This window comes from Phalacrocorax aristotelis, chromosome 2, assembly GCF_949628215.1.
Source record: "Phalacrocorax aristotelis chromosome 2, bGulAri2.1, whole genome shotgun sequence".
Lineage (NCBI taxonomy): Eukaryota > Metazoa > Chordata > Aves > Suliformes > Phalacrocoracidae > Phalacrocorax > Phalacrocorax aristotelis.
This window is the reverse complement of record NC_134277.1, coordinates 80,674,277-80,699,923: the sequence shown is the minus strand read 5'-3', so window position 1 is coordinate 80,699,923 and position 25,647 is coordinate 80,674,277. Positions and strand designations below refer to the sequence as shown.

The following is a 25,647-nucleotide window of genomic DNA, read 5'->3' as shown; positions in this document are numbered from 1 at the left end:
AAAAATCCAATGAATCTCTATCTGAAGACAAAAACTGATGTCGAAGCCAAATGTTCCACTCATAAACACAGGAGAGGTTACAGTAAGCAAATTTTTGTTTTATTGTTTAAACACATAACAGAGGATGAAAAAGGGGCCAGTCCTCACTGCAAGACAGCTGTGTGCTTTGGTTTGTACTCAGTATCTTGCAGTGATTCAGAAACAATTCCCCTTCTGAATAAGCCATAAACCTCCTATGGCATCATGTAGCAATGACACAGAGTAGTGTGTAAACCAGTTGTTAAGTGGGTCTAATTCCCAGTCCACCTCATCTGCTCCTGGCGATAAATTGGAGTACTGCACTGGCAGGATGCTCGGTTCTCCTGAGGTAATAAAAAAGAGATGCTTTACTCCCTCCTAAATTGAAACCTCTGGCCGTGGAGCTTTATAGCTGCCCTAACAAGGCCACTCAAGCCCAGCTGGGAAAGAGTGATAATAGTGCCAGCGCAGGGTCAGAGTAGAGTGGACTAAAAAAGGAGAGGCTTCAGCAGTACCTCTGGATTGCACAGGCTTTCCTGTTGCATCAAACATTTGTAAATATATGTTCTCATGTACATACAGACACACGTACATGTTAGCAATTTCACTTTTTTTTTTCTATCTGCTGCTAGACTGACAGAGACTAAGGAAAACAGCTGCAGAACTGAAGAAGGAAAAGCCTCCAGGGAATAGCTGTGGTTTGTGAAATGACTTGCAATAGTTAACACCATGCTGGGTTGCATGAGTTGTAGTAACTCTAGTGAGCTGTGTGAATGACTGCTATGTCTTTGCACTCTCTAGTGGTTATCACACTGGAGAGTGACCCAGGCTCCACCTTGGCTTGCAGGGGCGTGTTTGAGCTCAATCGCAAGGTGACAAAGCTTGGCGGCATGAGAATGGGAGTAATCTTCAACTGAGGATGCTGCAACTCAGTACATGTGAGTTCCTATGGCACTTAAACTTAAAGGCAGAAAGAGCTCAGCAGTCAGACTTGTTTCTTTCAAAGCCATGAGGGAGCCAATGCCTGTCGAGGTTTTCAAGTGTTTCCAGTGCGTAGGGTGTCCTGAAATCCCACAGACATCAAAGCCACTTGTTATCAAAGACTTACTTCACAGCTTGTTTTCTTGATATTTCCCGGGAAAGTACAGCATAACTTCTTCAAGAAATACAGTAATTGACAAGTAACACTGATACGATTTTTTAAGCTTTGCAGCAATCAAGTAAGGAATGTGCTTTTCTTGTGTACTTTGAACATCAGCTTGAGTGAGACTTGACGATATGTATACATTTTAGAGGGTATGTAGCATCTCTCAGGATGGAACACTGTATTAGACAAACATATTTATAGGGCTACCAAAAATACTAAAGTGTTTCTCTTGCTGTATCATTCAGAAACCTGCTGCTGTTAGTGCTGTGGTGCACAATGAGTATTTGGCCCATTATTTCTAATTAATTCTGAGATACTTTTCTTGCAGCTAATAATATTAAGTTGTTATAAAAATAAAATTAGAGAAAGTCTGAGTTTGGCTCATTCACTTCCTAGAAGTTCCTTCTAAAACAACACAAGATTTTTTTTTTTTATTTTCTTTTTTTTTTTTTTTTTGAGGCATATTGAGGAACTTGAAAGGTAACTTGTGGACATCAGCCTTGTACAAGAGGACATGACTATGTTGAAGGTAGGATTATGCAGTTTTTCTAAGTGTGATTAGAATAGTAACGTCATATTAAGGTGTCTTCACTTTTAAAGCATTTGATGATCACTGCTCTTTAGATTTATTTTAAAGTTTTATCACTTTTCCAAAGATTAGTCAAATCCCTGTTTATGGTAAAGTAGCCTATTCAGTATGTTGCTGAGTCTCTGACTATGCCAACATTTTTCCAATGTACCATTGCTTTTTTTTTTGCCATAATCTGCCTCTGTGACTGGCAATACTGAGAGCAAGACCAGGATGGTGTTTTATTTTAGTTTTGCATTGTTTAATGCAAAAATATAATATTGCTACAAAAAAAAAACCCCAACCTTCTGATACGAATAAAATGCCAAATTGATCTGAGAAAATTATCCTCTCACATTCTTAGAAGCTTGAAAAGACAGAAAATTTTTAAAACTACCAGAGAGAAGAGGGAGAATTAGTGTAAGTGACAATATTTGCACAATTACTTGCTGAAAAACTCAAGGAGAAAATATCTTGATATAATAGCTACCAGAAATTGCAGTTCAGTATCTTTGGGCTTTTGAGATGTAATCAGTGGGATGTTTGTAGGATCTGGATTTGGTTCCCTTCATATGCAAATCACATGGAGGAGGACAGTTGTGCCAGGCATACAGGAACATAATTACACTGAAAAGTTGTTGAGGGTAAGGCTGAAGAAGGAAAAAAAAACCTCAACAAACATTACCTGCTCTAACTATTGGCTGGTAAATTGAGAAACAGCTGTTTTTCCACCAGGAAAGATGGGAGAATAAAAGAATAATGAGAAAGGATGACTGAAGATGGTTTTTTCCAAATGGTGAATAGGTGAAAGGAAATTAGAAAGATTGCCTAATTACGGTGGGTTTTTTTTCAGTTATACAACTGTAAATAAAGGAGAATGGTGTTCATGATAATCACTGCAGAAATGAAAGATGTGGCTATTTTTAAGTATCACAGTTATATGAAAAAATCTAGTACTGTTTTATGTGCATTTTGTAATTTTATGTTGGAAATGTATTCTTCTGTTTTGAAGCAGTTACGGACATTGAGTTATGATCACTCTGCATCAGGAGTTCAGAGAAAGATCTCTGACACTGTAAGATTTATGAGGGAAAAGTTATTTCAAGAAAATGACTTTTACTCAAATATGTTTCAAGCGTACCAGCATTAGATAAGACAAAAAAGCATTTCCATATTTTTTCTCTCTTCCATAATTTCCCATGAGAATGAGCACAATTTGGAAAATACAGTATTTTTATCATTATTGTGAGGGTTGCATGTGCATGTGCACATTTGTGTGCTTAAAGAAACAGTCTCGTACTGTTATGTGGATCTTGTTGGGTAAATTCAAGTTTTTAGGGGTCACTTGTCTTTGAGGGTACTGAAAATTTAAACTTGGGCATTGGCATAGAGTTTTCTCTTTTACATTCAGGACAAAGTGGTTATAACAGCTTGAAAATGTAAGATGAGTTGTGAATGAGAATATGAAGAGCGAATGTGAATGAGAATGTGAATTCCCACTGAAAAAAATTGCTGAAGATTTTCCTTCATGATGAAGCCAGAGATTCTGTTAAAGGGTTTGGACCTATTTCCCACTGGCATCATTTTTTCAAATGTGGAAATGGTTTGATTTTAATACTGTTTTGTGTTTTTTTTTGTTCTCTGGGATACTGTGTTTTTAAGGCCATGACTTACACCACAGTCAATACTGTGATTGTAGTTGATGTTCAAGTTATTTTATAGCTATTCATACTCATCTCTGAAAAGTGATTGGGTATAAATAGACTGCCTAGTAACAGATTCCTTACATATATCTGGTTCATCCCTAGACATAGCCTGCTTTCCAGTTTTCTTCAAGCTGTTTTAAAGGAAGAAAGTGATTAAAAGCTAGGTGGGGGCATTCTGTAATAGCAAGGATCCCTGTGCACTTCAGAGCATGCCCTTACTTTTCCTGAGGCTTCATTTTTGGGCGAGGAGAGCTGCACAAGTAGGAGGTTTGGGTCTTGGACTCAGCCTTGGGACTGCCTCTAAAAGGAATATAGGAACCATTAGCACAAATATTAAGCTAGTAGTGCATCTTTAACAGCATAGAGGTCAGCACCATCTAGCCTCTTTTTAACTGGGCTTTTCAGCCTGTGCTGTCTTCGCACGTCATGTGAATAAACCACAGTTGCACACTGGCTCCAGGGTATACCCTTTAAAAGTGCAGGAACATGCTTCCCGACAGATTCTTGAAAGGTTCATTGAAGAAATCTGAACAAGATGAGTTCTATGGGTGTACAGATACAATACATTTTCAGGTTAAAAATTTCTACTAATAAAACAAAATCTGAGACAAATAGAATGTCCACTTCCTTTCAAAACAACAGCATGTTGGTGGTTGCTATTGTATTTTTAAACCTTTTTTTAAAAACTCCTTCTTTTAAAATTCGCTATAAATAAGAAGGTAAAAAATAATGTCACTTTCCCAGAAATTTGAAGATGATCTGCTGTTGTATACAGTGCCTTTCTGAAGTTTTAAAACAATTAAATTGTCATATAGCATGAAAATTTTACGTCCAGTCTCAGTTGAAGAAAGACTACTGGAGACAAACAGTGTTAAGCTAGAGATACTGTGACAGCTGCTGAATTTTGTTGTTTCTTATATGGGATTATAGGTATGCAGACGAGTAGGCCTTCAATCCACTTGAATCATTTGGGCTTTCATTCTTGTTATATTTTGCTCTTAGTTAAACCTAGATATTGTACAACAGAGAAATTTCTCAAATGTCATTTATCTACTTTCAGCTGCTTCTGAGGTAAGACTTAAAAAATACCGCTAGGCACTTGAGAAAGGAATGTTTGGGACATTTTGCTGGTTTTTTTTGTCTCACACATTTTTCAGAAGTGGTATATGAGAGAACAGAACAAATCCTGGATCTTGGAGTACTGTCTGTGTCATTCTTGAAATTTATTAAACTTGTTTTGTGCTGCAAATATTTCTGAAGGAATCTGGAAAGATTTCACCACTTCGTCTGCAATAAGCTACGAAAAAGCACATTGTGAGAGAGGTTGCACTTTTTATTTTTGTCGGAATGTAGTAGTGTGCAGATGCTATGAGGGAATGACAGAAGATCAACTTTGTCTTTCTCCCATACTGTCTTTCTCTTGCCCCTTTTCCTGCCTGTATGATCTGGTAGGGCCAATCACTAATCTTGAATGTATTAATAACACAGCACAGTATAAGTGTGTGGGATGAATATTTTGTAGAAGATTTCAAAGTGGCTACATTTCTCTAGGAGTGAAATAATAATATAGTTCAAGTGTCCCAACATAGAAGTGTTTCAAAATCCATCCAGCTGTCAGTGGATGCCCATCTTGTCATTTTGTGGCTTGAGTGATCACACATGTTCAGGCCCAGTTCTAGCCTATACACCTGTATGGTGCTAGTTGCAGAAAGTAGCCTCCATCACATGTGTGTAAACTTGAACAGACCTTTGTTCTTGATGCTTTATGTCTTGAGACATAATCTAAAATGCCTGCCACATGAACAAAGCTTCACGTTTGGTAATGTAAAATAGTTTGGTTTTCAAGTCTTGGCTCTATTCTACAAATGTGTTGGCAGTTTTAAAACAGGACTGAACGCTTATTAGAAGTTGGAATATTCTCCCTTGAACTCTGATTCTTACTTCAAAAGAGAGACAGACTGTTAGCATGGGCCTCTCACTAAAACAAGCCAATAGGTGTCTACCTAAAGAAGGCAGCTACAATGTATAAACAACTCATGCCTGATAATTAGCAGTGGCCACATGGAAAATGTGATCTCTGTCTGCTCCATCTGAAAAAGGAAGAGGGAGTATGGAGACTAATGAAAAGAAAAATCTGCCAGCTTTCTGAAAGAGGAAACAAACTCTTTCTCTGTTCTTATGTCTGAGAGCCACTGAATGGCAAGAAAGAATATAGCATTAGTGCAAAAAAAGCAACCCAGGTTATTTTCTTAAATATTATTATTGATGGGTGTTGAAATTAGCTAAATTGTTACTAGCAAATTGTTCAGTTAAATCACTTTCCTTTTCAAGTAAATCTTCCTGGTTTCCATGGAGAAGATTCATCCTCTAATCCAGCTAAAAAGACCCAATTAATTCCCATGACAAGGGCATGAGAGATCTTGTACCAGAGCCTTCTCCACAACAGTCCCTGGGGCTCTAGCATGCCATCAAAGGATTAGGGGTTTCTAAATTGTGTGAGAGGAAGACTGGGTCATGCTTTTCTTTAGCCTGTGCATTAGCCAGTGGAACGGGGGTCGCATCGTGACAAATCTTTTCCAGCCTAATGAACGTAGTTGTTTATGCACCTCTAGTGATAATGGTTCTCCCTAGTCATACCATTGTTGTGTGGAGACAAAAGAGTGGCAGGGAAGGAGGAGAGACTGCGGGATTTTCTTTCATCTGACTCTCCTAAAGCTATCTGGAAAACACAATGTATGCAGCCTCTAATGTCTGCTGATGTTGGGAATGAGTAATGTCACTTGGCAGCAGAGAGCAATATTTGATCATTCTCACTGCTTCCTGATGCAACTGAGATTTGGAGAGCAATGTGACTAACAACTAGGCCCGATTAAAAAAAAATAAATTAAAAATTAACTAAATATATTTATCTTCTCAGACTGGCTCTCCTGCTATGGGCACCCGATGTAGAAGCACTGCTGTGATGTGTCAAGAAGCAATAATGGTTCTAATAAGACAGCTGCTTTAGGATCTGTAAAATAAGGTGGAATAGTACTAAATGAACACAATGATTCTATATCTTTATTGTATTATAGGGGGACTGCTAAACATAAGCAATACAGGCTATCTGGAATTTGGCATCCTTGGCCAAAATATTCAAGTGTCTATTTCTATATTCATTGCTATTTTTAGGCACAAAAATAAAAGTAGTCTCATGTACTGAAGGTAATTTATTTTTTGAAATACTAGGTCAACTATATGTAAATATTCAGCTATGAACTCAGATGCCTGTCTTGAGGAACCCAGTTGTTAACAAAGAGAAGAACAGTCTGATCTCTCATTCTTCTGCAGCTACACTTGATGCACAGTGTCTTTCTAGTATTTTTGTGGATTTTTCCAATTAGGAAAAATCATTCCTGGAATTACATTGGTACACTAGTTGGAAGGGAGGTCTGAATAACAGTATGCTTATCTAATGGGCCTCTGCCATCTCTGTTGTTAGAAAAACACAGAATTTACCAGAAAGGTAAATGAAATTTTATACATTAATGCATATTTCATCAAGTATGCTAGACTAGATGGAAACTGGGTTAAGGAAACTGACAAGCAGTATGCCTGGACTGAACCTGGTTCAAATATATGACAAAAGCTGTGTTTGCTCGTTGATAAAATTGCCCATGATTAAGGCCAATGAAATCTTCATTTATAAGCTTTGGAACCTTTCTTTGTGTTAGCAATTAAAGTGCCTGACTCACTCTGCTACCAGTCATTATACTGAGATTTTAAGACTTATTTGTCTCAATTTCATCTTGTGCAAAGAGATTTTGTTGCACAGACAAAATTTAGGTCATATGCTAGCTGTTTGAAATTAATGGCTAGAATTATCTGAGTGTATTTCACCTGGAAAAACAGCTTATAAATCATAAAAAAAAACTATGAGGGTAAAATAACCAGAAGTTTAGGGAATTTTTATTCATCCTATAAGGCTTGAACTGTATTCTTATGTGACAATTTATGTCACTGGTTAAGACACAATGTTCTGATCATAAACCTCAGTTGTTTTGAAAGGTGCTTCGTGTTCATTTTTTGATATTATAATTCCTTCCACTGTTTTAATTTAATTCATCACTGCTATATTAAATACAACACTGGGCAGTGACCAAGGTAAAACATGAGCATCCTTCCTTATGTGTATCCATATCGCGCGGGCCTGTAAAGCCTTTGAGTGTTGTATGGTCACTGTGCTCTAAGGACAAACAGAATATCCTACATTCTGATCTTTTGCACATACTTTCTGTGAAGTCAGCCAGCTTTGGTTGGATGATGGCCACATAAAACTAGTGAGACACAGGGACAGATCTAAGCTGAGTTTAGGGCTCCATCCTGGTCTCTCTCCACTAGAGCAGGAACCCACTTAGGTTTGTGCTAGCAAAAATAATGATCTCAAGCTTTTTCTTCCACTCAGAAATGCATCAGCCTAGAGGCTCACGCATTGACTTTAGGCCCATGCTTGAAAGACAGTGTCGAGGTACCCAATCTTATACTAAATCCACTTCTTTGGTAAATACTTTCAGAATTAGAAATCAGCAAACCATTTGTCTTTCTTCACATGATTTAAAACTGAAAGGCTAACTGGCATTAGTATAAATAGCTGTTGGCTGTAGTGGCAGTAATATTAAAAGATTTCTGTAACATCTGGCTCTGAGTTTTGTTGGTCTGCCTCCTTTCTCAGTTCCCAGTTATCACTTTATTTTCTCTCCAAATCTTATTATTGCCTTTTTAGATTATTATAGAACTGTTGAGATACTTTAGAAAGGGATATACATGAGTTTTGACCAAATTCAACTCAATCCCAAATTGAAGTTTAACTTACAATGTAACAGTTGCATTATCTTTTAGTTTTGTAAAAGTTTATTTTTCATGTCTCCTTTACTGAAGCATAATAAAAGATTTTCTTGCTTTTTGTACCTGAAGGTGTGGCTACATTAACTAAGGCTTTGAAAAAAAGTCCAGAAAGCAATGGGATTATCAGACAGTATAAAGAGTTTTGTAGTATTATGCATAACTAGACATAAAAAATATTTTCTGATATTAGGAATGAAAAAACACCTTAAAGTACGATTTTGTATTGATGCTATGTCATTATACTAGCATAAAATCCTACATCTTTCAGTTCCTCAAACCTTTTTTGAATCAACTGGTAGTTTCTGTAGAAGGTAGGGAATAAAGAGGTTGGATGTGTTTGCAGTTGTTCAAATTAAGATATGCTGAGGTTTTCATGATGGTATTCCAGGATAGTCTCATTGTAAGTTTTTCAGTAACGTAAGTATTTGTTTACCTGTCCTGCTTTTGCGTTTTCACAAACAAATGTTTCATAGTATTTGGCAAATTCTGGTGCATGATCGTTTATGTCTAAAATCCGGATGAAGACAGATATCTGGCTACTTTGTTTCGGATTATCTGGAACAAGAAAATTATTTATTATTTGTATTACAGTGCAAAGTCTATGAAAAAACTGAAATGATCTAATATATTTTTTTCCAATACATGTTGGAAATGTTCATTTTTCTTGATTACATTAAAATAATCATATTTCATTTTCTGCTGACATATGTTCCGTACACATAAAAGTCCTATTTACATTTAAAACATGTCCTATTAATGGTATATGTATTTTGAAATAATACAAAGTATACTTAAATTGATTTGCATTAAAACAGACCACTGAGTTATTACTGACTTGTATTCCATACATCAGTGCAGTAAACGATTCATTGCAAAAGCTGCACTTGAGGTCGAGCTGTCAAGAACATTTACTTGTTCAAAGCAGTAAAGTAGTAAAACACTGTCAGTCAACAACAACAAAAAAAACCAACTCAAAGTTGCCCTTTCTCCCAAAAATGTAAAAACCAAAACAAAAAAAGGATATATGTAGACATTATTATGAACTGGTCTTCACAAACTTGACCTCCAAGGTCAAGCTATTGCTGGAGATGAATCTCACAGTACAAATTTTGAGAATGGAGACGATATTTGACCAAACAATGAAAAAGTGTTTTTAAGGAGAAGGTATCGGTCTTTCTGAAAATGGGGGTATAATTGATCTCTCCATATTACCCGATTCTCAGACGGTTAAGCACATAAACTCCTGGGGAATCTATCAGAAGAATTAAGGAATGCAAAAAAGTTGTTCCCTAAAATCAGTGCTCCTTTCCCCTCTGATGACTGTTATCAGTCAGCTGGAGGTTCATCTATGTCTTCCACAGAAATTTTGACCGAAGCTGTGTCTTTGAATGGCCCCAGCTGAATTAAAACCAGGGAAGAGACATCCAGGTCTAAAAGGGTCCAACAGGATAGTAAAGAAACCAGATGAAAGACTTATGGCCAGGGTTTGCTTCAGACATGGAGGGGGAAGAATTTCCTCTAGTTTTGGCTTCAAATGAAGCCATTTCCTGAGATAAGTTAAAAGCAGTTGAGGTAAGGCATAATTTCTTCCCCTGTGTACAGTGGTCATTCTGATAATGTGCTGTTCATCCATCATGGACATCTTTCTTTTCCAAGGATTTTCCCAAAGACTTAGCTTAGGATAAAGCCAGTGCATCACACCTGCACCAAATTATTTGCTGGGAATTCTCAGGGAACCAGTTAACTTGTCTAATATATACTCTACATGGTTTTGTTGAGCCTGAGAATTCCAAATTATCATTTCACAAATGGGCAAAGATAATCCTAAAGTAGTAAAATGATCTTTGATGTGCATGTAAAGATACTGTCTATTGATAATACCTGAATAGGGCCAAAACTAATGAAACAAGATAAATCATAGATACTGTAGAATTTCAGTCTTTTCTCAGTTCTAATCTTCTTTCAAGATAAATGATGTCCAACTTACTGATTTCAGTTGCTATGACAGTGATGTTGTGCCAGGGAGTTTCTTCCCGGTCAAGTGACTTTGAGATGAATAAGGATCCATTTCCTGAATAGATGTTGAATATTCTGTCAAGGTCAGTATGTCGATCCACAGAATATCTGTCAAGATACAGTACAACTGAGCATCACTATCTCCGGTCATAGTCTCTAGCTCACAGCCACCTCTAAAAGTTTTCTAGTTTTAACTGTGGTTAATCAATAATGTTTTCTTTAAAATTAACCTAAGCTTCCTTGTAGCTTCCTGAGGAGTGCAGCAGGTTACAAACACTGAGAAACCATTTTTTAAGAGGAGTGAGTGGGATGAAGAGCAAACTATTTATGTGGGCTGTTTGTTAGATTGATATTTGAAATGACATTTTAGCGTATATAGGGAATACTGGCATAACAACTAAAAGTGAACATTTTTAGATAATATTTTTGCAAATTAGTTGTATCTTGGAGAACTCAATCATCAAAAGACACACATTGCAGATATAATTAAATATCAGTTTATAACAAGATATAAGAGATGTCACAAAGACCATAAAAATCAGCAGAAATATCTTTGGATTAGTTGTTGTTTAAGGTGAAAGTTCTTAAAATCTTATTTTATGACACTTGCTTTGCTTTGTTCTTTCCCAGCAAGGAATAACTGATTTTACAGGTACTTTTTAAATTAATCTAGATACCAGTCTCTATCAGGTTATACTGAGATTTTGTACATAGATAACTTAAAAATATTTTATTTTCTTGCTCCTCTCACACTTCCTACCCCAAACCGTATTGCTACAGAACATAACAGGCTTGATCAGAAATGAAGAAATCAGGTTTCCCAGTCAGTTGCATGGTAAATACACAAATTGCAATGCTGTGTTTGTCACTGCAGATAATAACAGATGGCTAACAATTACAGCAATTTCACAGCACTGAACTCTTTCCTCTAATTGTTATGACTTTCTCGCAATCATTTCTTATTTAATATAGAGTGATTGTTAAATAGTTAAGCTATAGAACATGGTAGACAGTGTTATGTCTTGGGGATTATAAAGGTACAGAAGGCTCAATACCATCAATCAGCAGGGAACACAAAAATACACTGTTTTGAGTATTTTACAAAAGTTTGCCATTGGAAATATGGTATAAAAACATAATCTTATGAACAGTTTGGTGAAAGTACTAGAACATGACGCCAGTTAAATGGTGACCTCTCCTTTCTTTTTACCTGGTGCCTATAGGCTGTCCTTCAGAAGCATATCATACACTATTAACTGTGTTTGCCTTCACAAGCTCTTACAGAGATTTCTCTGCTTGACACTTTTCAGTAACCCCTATGGGCTTTATTATCCTGGTGGCCCCTATTGCATTGCACTTTCATCACACTTTCTGCGTGAGACTTGACCCACATCTAAAGCTTACTTTATTGTGTTCTTTGTTATATCTGGATCTTGGGCTATAACCTGCCCAATAATGCTTCCTTCCTTGGCATCTTCATCTACCTCTATTAAATACCAGGGTCTGCTGAACACTGGAGGTTCATCTGTGTCTTCCACAGAAATTTTGACCAAAGCTGTGTCTTTGAATGGCCCCAGCTGAAGAAAACGAGGATCAGGATGAGCGTTGGTTGCTTCCACTCTTAAGGTGTATAACATCTTGTTTTCAAAATCCAGATGCTGGGGAGCAAATAATAATAAAGAAAATTGTGTCACTTTAGAAGAAATGTGAGTCAGTTTTATAATACTGGATTAGAAGTGGAGGCATTTTTAGGATCAAAAGCTCTAAGATTTAACGCATCTTGGAGAAGATGGAGTACATTAGGGCTTGTTCTAGGTATAAGAAAAATAAGGAGTGTTATAGAGCAGCAAGGCTATTATGATCCCTCTGCCTACTACTTGTTCAGGTTCCTGGAAAACCATGAGGTGTCAATCTATAGAAAAATCAAAAAAAGACAAAGAAATGGGGAAGTTGGACTCAATCCTCAGGTAGGAATTGCTAAAGGTCTTATTTGTCTCAACTCATTTCTAGGAACAATAATAATTATCCCAGCTCTTAAATACTCCATCCTACTTCCTTTCTCCTTACACCCTCCCTCCCCCCATTACCATCTACCCTTCCCTATTTTGCATCAGGAGCAACCCAGACCTGTCTTGGCTTCCATATTCCAGAGTGAAAAGAAAAGCTATTAAATCTGATTTCCAATCTATGTGGCATTTATATTATGCATATCCATATATGCATGTATACATTCATAAGTGCACACAATCACACACATGCACATAAGTATGTTTCCAAATATATGTCTATAGATCTGTATTTTATATATGTATATATCAATTAATTATTACTGATATGTTCAGTAAGAATAGAACAAAAATAGTGTTCAGAGTTTAACAGTCTGAACACTAAAAAGCAACCAATAAATCTGTCAGAGATGGTATTTTGAATAAAATTTCTGCCCATGTCTTTGCTCTTTGGACTTCCATTGACATAATGTGTAGCAACTTAAGTTTCACTAAGGCTGGACTTAAACCAAGACAGATTTTAGACACTGGAGATACCTCGACTGTTGGACAGATTAAAGAGGGACAGTTTAGCATCAGAGTGGTAAATTCATCAAACTTCAGGTGAGCCTCCAACCCTTGTGAGCCTTACTGCAGCATTCAGATGACAAACCCTACTGTGAACTGAACCCCTCCAGGTTTTCACAGCCCTAATTCAAAAGTACTGTGTGTGAGAGTATATATATTGAACAGACAGCAGCCACTGAAATATTGCTTTATGTGAAGTGACATGCCAGTAAATTTCCCTCGAGACTTGAAAATAACAGATATCTACTGAAGAAAGAGAAGAACAAAACTAATACAGCAACTCCCTGGCAGCCTGACCCCTTGTGAGATCTACCCTCCCTTCCCCTGGAAAAAGGAAAATAACCATAACACCTGGACAGCTAAGTACATATAAAAAAGAGGGAGAAAAAATAAACCTTTTTGACAGTTATAATCCCTTCCTGTGTGTCCTTGTCAGTGATGATATCAAACATGTCTGATCCATCCCCATTGGAAATGCTATACTCAATCTCTGCATTTTCACCCACATCAGGGTCATTGGCTTTAATTCTGCCAAGAGGAGTCCCAGGTGGTGCAGACTCAGGAGAGCTAAACTGGTAGGTGCCTGGAAGAGAAATATCAAGCATTTGTTATTCTGAGAAGCTTTGTTCTTCTGAATAATAAACATTTTCAATATCACCTGGACTTTTAAGTAACTTGAAGTTTGGAACACTTTAAGAAAAATGCTGTTAGTCATCATACTAAACTTTAAAACAGGGTTTGGAGTTGATTGACAAACTGTCACAAAAATTTCAAGTGATTCTTCCAAGCCATTTAGTACTGTGCTTTTAATGCTTTTTGCTTTTTTATTTTTCTTTCTTTTTTCTTTTTTTTTTTTTTTTGTTCTTCAGCTGTAAGGAACAGAGAAGCTCAACAATAAGACACCAATACTAACCTTGATAATTTAACAATATCTATATATTTTTTTTGCTTAGTTTTCTAGAAATGTTCCCAGATATATTTAAAAGTAGTAGGGGATTTTGTTTTGTTTTCTCCAGGCGCAAGAAGTGTAGAAATCAGCATGGATTTTGGAAAGAGACTAAAATAGAATAGGCTTTATTTTTTATTCTTTTGAAAAATATATTCAAGATTTGTAAATGTTCTGTGTGAAAGTAATTCATTCATCCATTATTGGTAATACATACTAAAGAGTCATGGTAAAAAGCGTTTGGATACATGTTCATGTTAATTGCTATATTTAATTGAAATGCCGATACATTCAAATTTTTTTTAATTTACTCTGCATATACTTTTTGTGCTCTTTCAATGGTTGGTTTCATTTAATGTTTTTATAATCAGGGTTTCCTAGAAAGAATTATGATTACACAGACATTTTAATCTTGCCTACGTGTATGAAAAGTGAATTTATATGTATTTTCTGCCAATATTTGCAATAAAAATCTAATTATAAAGACATGCTCTTGCAGAAAAAGTATTAATCAGATGGTTTTCTTGACCAGTCAGAAGGAGACAATGGAGACCTTTCAGGACTAATACGACAGAAATGTTTTTAAATCAGTATTTTAAGTTATTTACTGCCAAAAAGATGTAAAAAGAAATCTGATATAGTCAGTGTTTTACATGTGACATTCCACAATCTGATGTTTCTTTTGATCTGTTTTCTTATGTAAATTAGTATCAATTTACTGAGTGAAGTAGTAGCATTGGAAAAATACCTTAAGAGTCTGGACCTGACAAAATTAGCACCTGATAAAATGCACAATCCTTATTTGAAGCATCCAGTAAGAACCTGTATAAATTGTATTGACTTGTAGTATAGTACAGTCAAGTGTCTCTCTTTCAACTACCCTATTTCCAATATTTACATTCCCTTTGCTTTCTTTTAAGACACTTAAAGGGTCCTGAAGGTTCTTTTTAAGTAGAAGGACTAAACAAAACATCTTGAGTGCTGAATGGGTTTCTATCCCCAAACGTACAGTCTAAGTACCAAAGACTGTCACTGCAAATACCTTATATTTATATAGATGTGTAACAAAATGGAATCTAATGCTTGATGCTAAATTTTATTTGCTGTTACGAATTCAAGGTTGTAAGTGAAAGCTCAGCAGTAGGCTGTTTGGCTGTAATCCTTACAGAGTGAAATGCATGTTATTCCCTTAAACCAGGCTGAAAATGGGATGAAAGTTAGGATTCCTGGCAGCTAACCATAAGTTTGAAGGCTTGCTCAAATTCAAGGGTTTGGCAGGAGAGCCAGAAATACAGTAAGAACAGATTTAATCATGCTACTTATGACTTCTTCCAGAATAAATAACTCCTTTGAATGCTTTTGCATCTGAAAGCATTCCTTATTTTGTGGTGCTGTGGCATTTTCAGCATTCAGGATGGCTAATATGGTTTAGGGTACAACCGAATTCAAAATGTGTAAGATTTTCATTATAGTGCCATTGAAATTAATCTCTTTTATCTGTCCAGGATTCCTTTCAGGAAACAAAACAAAACAGAAAATCTGTTCCTTCTTAATGCAGTCTGAACAACCAGTACTTCACAGTGCACTCTGTCATTTTCCTTTATTCTGTCACTCTAAGAAATCAATCTTTAGCTCTTCAATACCTTAACATTAACTCCTGTTGCTTCCGTTTGCAATTCACCCTCAGCTTTGGGCCATATTTTCACTTATTTTTGCCTCACATAAGAGAAAATAGAAGATAATTGTTTTTAGAAGGAGCAGACATCCAAAACTAGATGATTCTTTGAAGGTATGCCCCTCTTCATAACTATCTAAGAAGAAATCGAAACCTCCAGATGTTTCTCTATGTTTGATTTCCTAGGAAGTGTTGAAAACCACCCCGCTGAGGAGAAAGAAAATGAGAGGGATGGGTGATCAGCAAAATGAAAATTGCACCACTGAATAGATGCCACAGCAGGTCTCCTACAGCCCATCCCCTGTGTTTCAGTGATGTTCAAAGAGGAAAGCTACAGAGAATATTGTATGAGGCATCAAATTGTGTAAATTTCTCTATAATTAAGTACCAAACCCAAAGCTTATTGAAATAATCAGAACTTCCATAGACTTCAGGCGTCAGATAATCTTGAAAGAAGAGCATCATAAGGTACAAAGGCTAAGGAAACAGAAAACCCTAAGTTATTTTGCAGTTCTATACATTCTTCATTCTTTATTTTTTAAATTTAAATTAAATTAAATTAAATTAAATTAAATTAAATTAAATTCAGCAACAAAGCTTAAAATTCAATGTGCTACACTGCATTCTAATTTAGGTGCAAGAATTCCTATTTGCCAAAATATTATGGGCAATGTAATGCTGTACATATTTAAGCAGTATCCCCTCCTGAAGTCAAACAGGATGGTTGGTAAAAATTGCTGTTTGTGTTTGCCGTGTGAAGGTGATTCTTAGCAAGTAAACTCTGAGTGTGAATTCAAATTACATTTTCTTTATGAAGACCAAAGTACTTGTGTTCCTCTGTCTTTTTAAAAAGCAATGTTATCATGAATAGAGAAAAAAAGATATGCAGTTTCAAGAAGCCTTTCTCCCACACTGTCAGCGTTTCTAATTTTTTTTTTTTAAATCTGTTCTAGGTTGACCTGTTATACTATTCTGAGTGTACTTATTGCCATAGTACTGAAGTGCTTTTCTAGTTTCTTCAAGTCTGGGAGAATGTTTTCTAAATCAGCTCTGTTTGTTCAGTCCTTGGTGAATCTATAAAGAGAGCCAGTCAGGTCCCTAATCAGTGCCAACAAGCAATTCAAATATTATAATGTGGACATTTTTCCAGTAAGCACTGAACTGTGGCTGTAAATTTCTTCTGTCTGCAGCCTATCAAACAGCTATCAGACACTGATTATAACAACTTGGGATTGGATTTAAACCAGTGGCCTAGGATGAAAGGATCTGTAGTTTGCTGTGAAGCTTTCTTTGCTGTGAAGCTTTCTGTATTGTGCAGCTTTCTGTTGTTTTCCATTTTTAATTCTACAGAGATATTTTAAATATCAAAATCATTCAACATCAAGAGCTGAACACAGATTACAAGTACTTAAACCAAATGCTTAGACTTCTAGCAGAGCATACAACTTGACCAACTCTGCCTGTGCAAGGTGGTACATTAGAATATTTGCTGACCTGGTTGTTTGCCTAAACATGCGGAACTACAAATGTCTCCAAAAAGTGAACCCTAGGTTTTGTGATTAGATTCCTCTAAAGGCTTTCAAGTCACTGCAGTTAGCCTAGGTTATTGTTACAGCCCACATTTCTGTATGCAGAATAAGAATGGGAAGTAAGTTTATCATTCCGAGAAATATCTTGCTATAAAAAACATGAAGGCAGACATTTCCATTTGCCTTAATAATGCTGCAACATAAACAGACACAGCAGTAGGCTGGTATTTATACCGGGAAAAAAATAAAAAGGGAAAAAAAGAATATCCCAGATGGTGACAGTGAAACAGCTGATATTAGAGAGGTTCTTCAGAAATCAGCTATTATATGCTCCATACTCTGTGGGAAGCGAGGTGGATTGTCGTTGACATCAGTCAGGGTGATGTTCACGGTGGTGGTCCCTGACAGTCCTCCCATCTGACCTCCCATGTCTTTGGCCTGGATGACCACTTGATACAGTTCCCTGTTTTCTCTGCTCATGTCTGGTAAAGCAGTCTTGATTATGCCTTGGAGAAGGGAGAAAAAGGAGAGATATAGAGGTAAAGGAGAAGCACCACCCACTTTAATCTCAGAGTTTTTAAATGGATTAATGTAACATATACTGTGCAGATGCTAATCCATAGTAATCAAAACAAGGTATACTTCAACGAACCTTTCAATCTATGGCTGATTTAATGTGATTTTAAGAAAAAAGAGAAATAAATGTAACAGACTATTTCTTGTTATGTACTAAATAAATGTAATTCTTTCAATGACAAAAATATAAATATATTTGTAATGAAATACATTTGTAATGAAGTTTTTCAGCTAATTTTTAATGCATTATATGATCTCCAGCCCTGGTGAGATTTTGATATTATAGCACAAGGCTGAACTCTAATGTGCCCTGGATCACAGATTTTAATGTGCAGTGATGGCCACTGTAAGCCAGATAGGGGTATAGCTAATAAAATAATTGGAAAAAACTGTAAAATTAGTGTTGGAAAATCTTTTTTGAGTGTCCGATCTCAAGAGTTTTGTAAACGTAATTTAAATGTCTCAGACACTTGTAAAGCACACGAAATGAGTAGGCACCTCCGATAAGAAAACCAATGATCCCACAGCCTGAACGGAGAAGTGACCTCAATCCTCCTGGGATCCAGAGCCCAAAAGATCTTTTCATTAAAGTGGACACACATATGTTTTCTTTTAGGAAACCAAGCAGGGCCTGGGGTTTTTTTTTGTATTTAGAGGGGTGGTGGCTTTGCAAGGTTTAAGTGATGAGAGCTCTGTCTTGTGAACTGGGAGAATTTCAATACAGTGTGCTTTTTTGCTTGGGGGATTCACACCCCTGCCTTTCCTTTTTCTTTATTACAGGCTTGGCTTGATATGGAAGCTATTTTATCATGCAAAAAAAAAAGAAAAGCAACTCTGGAAACCTCTTACTGCTAGAAAGAATGTGAAACAAAGGAAAAAACCTCTGTAGTCTAGTGGTTATGGCATTTATGTCTGATCCAGAATTACCAGGTTCTGATTACCTTACCTAGGCTTGTTAATATATGTAACATTAAAAAGAAAATTGGATAAAAATGAAAGATAATCCCACAAAGACAAGAGCCCAAGTCTCCCCCAAACCATCTGCCTGTCTATCCACCGGCTGCCATCAGTTAATGACTGTGTCATACTGGTCCTGTTTCCCTGCTCATGCTTGGTAAAGATGTTTTAAGTAGGTGACTGGAGAAAAGAGAAAAAGGAGAGAGAGAGGAGAAGGTGGAAAAAAACCCAAACACTTTAATCTTAGGCAAAATCATCATGCTTCCTTTTAAAACTGTAGCAGCGTGACTCTTATTATCCTTTTGGTATTGTGCCTTTGCTGCATTTAAAAAAGAAAATGTTTCAAAAGGAAATTAACCATGATCTGATTATGCCCAATGGATTAGGAACTTCAGGGATTCTGGGCAAAAGTGTATTTAAATTCTGGATTCTCAAACCAGAAAAATTTTTATAATGTGCAGGAACAAGTTAATGAAATGCCTGATAAGTCTTCTGTGCATTAAGATTAGGTATCTGGATGTGGGGGGAGAATGTTTTTGTTTGCTTTTTTTTTTGAACCCCAGTTTTGGATTACAGATATCCAGAGTTCACACAAGTTTTTCTTCTTTGTGTCTGTCTCTTAGCTGATTTCCTACATAACAGTGAAATGGGTGCCCATTCATGTTTTACAAGTTAAAACATTAATGCTTTTTGCTTCAGTTCTAATAGATGATGGAATCAGAATACAGTTTCAAAAAGCATTTTGAGTTAAAAATTTTCAATGGTCAAGAATCTATCAAAAACCTTTAGAAATAATTATTTTATCTTTGGGGATTATTTTTTTTTTACCTTATAATCCAGCTCCTTTTTTCTTTTCTTAAAGGCAAGCAGGTGAAATTCCCAGAAACTGGTGTAAAATAAACTTTAATACTTTCAAGATGCTTTGGACCCTTTACATTATTCTAGACCCTTTCTGAAATGTTGACCTTTACAGTTAACAGTAGTCTTCTGGAAGTCTTACTCATACCAAGGAAAGCAGTTCTTCTGCAATAATATTATTTTAACAAAAGAAAGGCATACTCTAATCATGATTCCAGTTTCCATTTAGAAAAAGTGTATCAGCTTTGCATCAAGTCATATGATGCCATGTGTCTGTTCCAACATTTAAATGGAAGTGAGACATGCCTTGATCCCTGCATCCTGTCTCTGTCATTGCAAAAAGTAAGAGTGAATGAATTGCTAACCTGTTTCTGGGTCCACTGAGAAATATGGCTGTCCTTGGAGGATGCTGTACACCACTTTGGCACTGTTTCCATAGTTGGCGTCATCAGCATCTGTGGCTGTCACTTGAATAACAGATGTACCTAAATGGGTACCAAACAAGGAATCAGCAGATTTCAAGAAGGCACCTACTTCCTGTAAACCACACACAGTGATCTCAGTGTTGAATTCAGTAAAAAATTGAATGGCATCTGGTGGACAAATCCAGTGTTATCTTACCCAAGCAAATGGTAAAACAAAGTAAAATCGTCCTTGTGACTGAAACTAAAATCATTATTGCTCAAGTCTCACGCGTCAGTTAAATGTGAGTAGATACATAGGGATTGACGCATGTCTTTGAAACCCAAACCAACATCAGGGTTTTTTGGGTGATCAAACAGGTTTGAAGATTGTTCTCTGGTAATAACATGACGCCAGCTGAAATCGTTCACTTCAAAGGTAGCTGCTGTGTGAAAAGTACCATTACGATTCTTAAGTTTGGCTTAATCAGTAAATTAACCTAAAGCAAATTTCTCCATACTAATTTTCTGCTTAGATTACAACCTCCAAATATTTAAAGTCAGACTGAATAAAAATTTTTCTCTCATCCTAACTAATTTTTAAGATGCTTTTCAAAAATTAGCTTGGTTTTGCAATAAGAAATTCTGGGTTTTTTTTCCTCTCTTGACCAATATTATCCACCTATTTGGCAAATAATTGCCGTTTAACAATAACCACATTTTCTGAACATTCACTTATTTTACCTGAAAATGGCTTACCCATGTCCTGTGATCACAATGAGGAGAATAGAGGCTATATGGGATTAAAAGCACTGTGAGCCAATATGTTTGATGTAGTTTATGGATTAGAAGAAAATGAAAGCTCCTGTAAAGACTTTCTTATAAGATGTATAAAAAGACAAAACTGTTCTTCACAAACTTTTATTTCTAAGCAATTTTCAAGACATCGGGATACATTTTGCTAACACAATCTAGAGCTGACAAATGTCTGGATAAATGCAGGCAGTCCAATAGCTTGAAGTGTAAAGGTCCTTAACTTTTTGCCAAAGACAGAAGGTTGACTGATAAGCAGCTCTTTACCCTGTTTTTGGCTCGGTATTTTTTATGTAATAGTGAGCACTGTCCACTTAAGTGATATAATTTCCTATTCTTTTTTTTCCTTCACTCTCAGCATCTCTAGCTTGAAGTTCACCCAGATAACTTGCAGTCAAGTATCTGTCTTGACTATAAATTTAAAAGACGCTCTTTTACCTGTGACTAATGGAATTGAAGTGAATAATCTCTGCTGTTGCTCTTCAGTGTATACAAGATATTGGGGAACGTAGAAATCCAGAGTAATCAAAACAGATTTATGAGGGCACATGTTATTATTAGAACCTGTTAGATGCATCTGTTTTCTCATAGTATGTAATACTGCTTTACACATAATACCTACAAAATAGTAAAAATCACTATTTCAGGTTATCTGAACAGTATGATAAGAAGGGAAGAATACTTCTTTCTCTTCAACAAACCAGTAGAACAAAGTTGTAAAAATGCTTTGTCTTAGCTCATCAAACTCTGAAGAGGATCTTTGCCATCAGCAATCTAGATTATTTTTTGCCTGGTTAAACAGGCTAAACAGAATTAGAGGTGATATGTGGGCCAAGCTGAGCTGTAAAGATAATCCTGAAGAAGTGAATATTTAAGGACCCTATTATCACTAACAGTGTCCAACAGTGCTGCTTGTCTGGACAAAAACTGGAGACAGTTTTCTGAAGAATGTTTCTGAGGAATGAGGAATGAACATGTAAAGTTCTATGAGTCCTACCTGCTTTCAAATAAAGCAAATAAATTAAATCCCATGCCTCCTCAAGACTAACAGGAGAGTCAATATCACTTGTTAGCCTATAAAAAAATGTAAAAGTAATCAGCTTTTGCTGTATGCCACTGTAGCATCTATATGTTAAGAATCAGGGGAAGTGTATATGTCCATCCCACCCTCCCCCCAAAAACCCCAAAATATCTCCATCAGAAAAACTTATTGCTGTGGCCTCCTGATCTAGGCACTGTCTTGGGACCAACACAGAGGTTTGAGTATGGTCATAACTTAATGCACATTAACTTGCTTTACCTAGCATACTGGTTTGATGAAAAAAATTGTTGAAGCCTGTCTTGAGAATTTTTATTTTTTTTTAAGAAAGGCATTTCAGAGCTCAGGGAAGTCTTTGGGAAATGTCTGTCTTTGTCTCATTGGAATGTATGTCTTTGTTCCTGAGGCTCACGTCTCATATAATTATGATTACTGAGGAGAGTACAGAAGCTGTAACCCCACAGAAACTTTGGAGGTCACTACCAGATGGTTGAAGTGGATCTTAATACAGAATGAGATCTCATTATAGATTGAAAAATATTGATGTTTTCTTTTATTTGTTGAATTATTTAGAGTGGTGAAAAAAATAGTGTTATAACAGCTGCTGCTCCCTAGTAAACTAATAGCACAATTGTGACAAATGATTAACAAAAGTATATACTCAGAAAATTTATTGTCAGCACGTAGTTCACTCTCTTCTCTGCCAACAGTCTGCCGTGTCACAAAGGAGGATCCTCATGGATGTTAGGCAATGCTTGCGCAGCCTTTTTTCTTTGAGCAAAGAAACTTCTTCTAGCTTTTGGGCTCCAAAATCAAACCAGGAAAGGCAGTGCAATAAAGGAACTCAGCACTAATTACGAAGTAGTTGGTAATAACACCAGTTTGGATCTTTTTAATTAAAGACAGCTATGCCCTATCCTCAACCCCACCTGAATGGTACCCACAGAATGTGGATGTATTTATTCTTTTATTTATTTATAGTCCAGATTACCTCACAAGCAGCCTTTTGCCCATGTTTGTCAGCAGAAGTCAGCATTATTTAAAATACTAATCAGGCTGCTAGGTTAGAAATTAGAAGCTTTCTGAGATACTTCCACAGCTGCCAACATGAGCAGGAATGAAGGAGAGAAGTTGAGCCTAGGAAGAATTTGGGGTGTGGGGAAGGTGTTTTAGTTTTTGTCTTAGTTTCTCACTCTCCAACTCTATTTTTAATGGACAATAAATTAAATTAATTTTCCCAAATTGAGTCTGTTTTGCTCCTGGTGGAATTAGTAAGTGATATCTCTGTCTTTATTTCAACCCATGACTTCTTCCTTCATATTTTCTCCCCTTGTACTGCTGAGGAGGAGGAGTGAGAGAGCAGCTGGGTGGGCCTCTGACAGCCAGCCAAGATCAAACATACCACACAAGCAAACTGGTGTGAAAGATGACAGAGAAAATGTGTGAATTACTAGAATAGCAGTCTAAGTAATAATATCACTCTTCTGCAAAACAAACTTCAACCCAATCTTACCCAGCAAGCCTACCCCATCTGCAGATGGGAACTAAATCTGAGTTCTCAAGGGGTATGTCCTATTTTGCTTTCTTTTTCCTTTTTCCTTTCTCTTTTTTCTTATCTGTTTTGTTTTGGTTTGTTTTGATGAATTCTCAACAATTCTTTCACACTGCTTGCACATTGTTTTTTTGGCTTTGTCTCAAAGATTCTGTGTCTGCAATCAATGAGCAAGGAATAGCGGTTTGCTGAATTTGTTGAATTGACAAGCTTTGTGAGTGCTATAGCATCACCGTTAATTTCTTTTTCCCTTTCTTCTTTGCTTAGATGTACGTTTGAGTCTGGAAGCATAAGCAATTTGACAACACATCTGTGATGCTTGGGGTTCTAATGTAAGAAAAATGCAGAAGGATAATTGTGAAGATAACCTGAGAGAAGACAAATCTAGACTGAATCTGTTTAAGTAGTGTTTCTGTGTGTATGTTTTGTGTCTGTACGTATGCATGTATGCCTATGTAAGAAAGTAGAGTCCAAAAAGGAAAACTGAATTAGAGAGGGCATCACTTGATATATAGGACCGTATAACTCATTGTCAGAACTGAGTCCCACTGACACAGATTTCCAGAACTCATGAAGAGTGAGACATAAATTTGAAAGAGCATTTGAAATGAGAATGCTTTTCTGAATTATGTTTAAAATGCCTTCTATTTTTTGTGCTATTCAGTCTTTGAAAAAGTCCCTCTGGTATAATTAGGCCTCCTAGCACGATACCAGACTGCATTGCAAAGCTGAAGTAAATAGCCTGCAGAGGATTGCTGTAGTGCAAAGGAGGTCTTCCACTAGATCAGATAGGCATATATTTTGCTACCTTTTCACGTAAAGTCATAGTCTTCAGCATGCAGCTCTTGTACCTACTTCGCTTCTCTAGTTGACATGAATTAATACAGCTTCTGCCAGTCAGAATAATATATCTGCGTCTATTTGAAAATGCTATTTTTGTTTCTAACTTTTTTCTCTAACCTTAATTTTGAACAGTAATCTCCAGCTTGGGTGAAGAAAATAAGCAAATTATGTTGTTAGCATACTATGTTTCAAGATTCCGCCATGAACGCTGGATCCAAAAATGACAGATAGTGATTCAATTATCATTCGGAACCATGACATGTCTTTTCCAAAGGGAATTCTGTAACTTGAAAATATATTTTGAGTTTGATTCTGACATTTTTTATAAAAGTAGGAGTTTAGGTCAATTCAAACTTTACATTTTAAGAAAAAATAAGATGTTTGGTTTAGACTTTGGCTTTCTAATATAAAGTTTTCAAAAAGTAGTTTGGAAATAAAAAAAATCTGAAAATGATGAACCAGGATGTTTCTTACATTAACAGACAGCTTCCTTTCAATTTTTTCTCAATTCAACTTCGGTCAAAATTGGCAATTATTGAGAAGTTCTGATTTTTACAGAGAACTTGTGTGTGTGTGTGTGTATCTAGCTCTGTTTAAGAGAGAGCTCCACTCAAAGCAGAAGGGCTGTTTCATTTGCAGAAATAGAAGACCAGCTGGGTAAGTGGAGAGGCAGGAAGGACTTTGTCTCCCTAAAGGAGAAGCTTTTGTGCTTGTTTCCTGTTTTCAAGCACAATGACAATCTGCTGTTCATCAAGTTTATTCATGGAGGGAAGATTTTAGAAGTGGATTACTGTTACAAGCTGAAAAGATTTGGGAGAGCTCTGGAAAGCCTTTGGAGACAAAATTAGGAATTTTGTTTGGCTAAAAGCCCAAAGAAGGTAAGTGTACAGATAGTTTTCTCAGACAGCATGGCTCCAAGCATTGTTTTCATGTGGTCGTACTATGGAGATGCCCCTGCTGAAGACATGAGTGAAATTTTGAGTGAGCTACAGAAATACTGACAGGGATTCAACCATTTTTGTTTTTGAGAGCAGGTTGTTCTCTCTGGATAGGACTCTGTGCTTAGTCAATGAACTGGAGAAATTATGAACTAGGAGCAGTCATATGGCACTACCCAAACCTAACAATTTTAAGATCACAAAGAATTCACCACCAAGGATCTCATTACCTCATCAGTTGGATTACATCATTTCAGAGTGCTTTCTATACAAAGGGCAGGGCCAAATAAGGTTGAGATACAGCTCTTTATGTTTTGACTGGAAGACAACTCTACTTAGAAAGCTGAAGGAATACGCAACTGCAAAGTCAACTTTGCTCTTTTGTACATGACCACAATTTAGCAGAGATTTCACTAGACTGCATTTTCTTTGATGCAGAAAAGGCCAAAAGTTTGGCAGCGTGAAAGATTCCTAAGAGCAAAGGAAAAGGAAGAGTAAAAGCAGAAAAGGAGCAAGTGTCAACAGGTAAATAGATGAATCATCCAAGCTAGAAGAGGAATAAATGGGCATGACTGAGAAAACCCAATAAATCCAACTTAAATAAGGAA

The 25,647-nt window shown here is 36.5% G+C and overlaps 1 protein-coding gene across 1 annotated transcript in view; it reads right to left on the bottom strand.

The window, feature by feature from the left end:
- CDH9 (cadherin 9) overlaps positions 1 to 25,647 on the bottom strand; it is a 99,392-nt gene that overhangs the window by 4,534 nt on the left and 69,211 nt on the right. Inside the window, exons 5-10 of the mRNA XM_075084225.1 lie at positions 19,819 to 19,938; positions 17,401 to 17,568; positions 13,308 to 13,495; positions 11,744 to 11,997; positions 10,311 to 10,447; positions 8,757 to 8,878 (exon numbers count right to left, since the gene is read on the bottom strand). Coding sequence (XP_074940326.1) covers positions 8,757 to 8,878; positions 10,311 to 10,447; positions 11,744 to 11,997; positions 13,308 to 13,495; positions 17,401 to 17,568; positions 19,819 to 19,938 — 989 coding nt within the window. The remainder of the gene's footprint in view (positions 1 to 8,756; positions 8,879 to 10,310; positions 10,448 to 11,743; positions 11,998 to 13,307; positions 13,496 to 17,400; positions 17,569 to 19,818; positions 19,939 to 25,647) is intronic.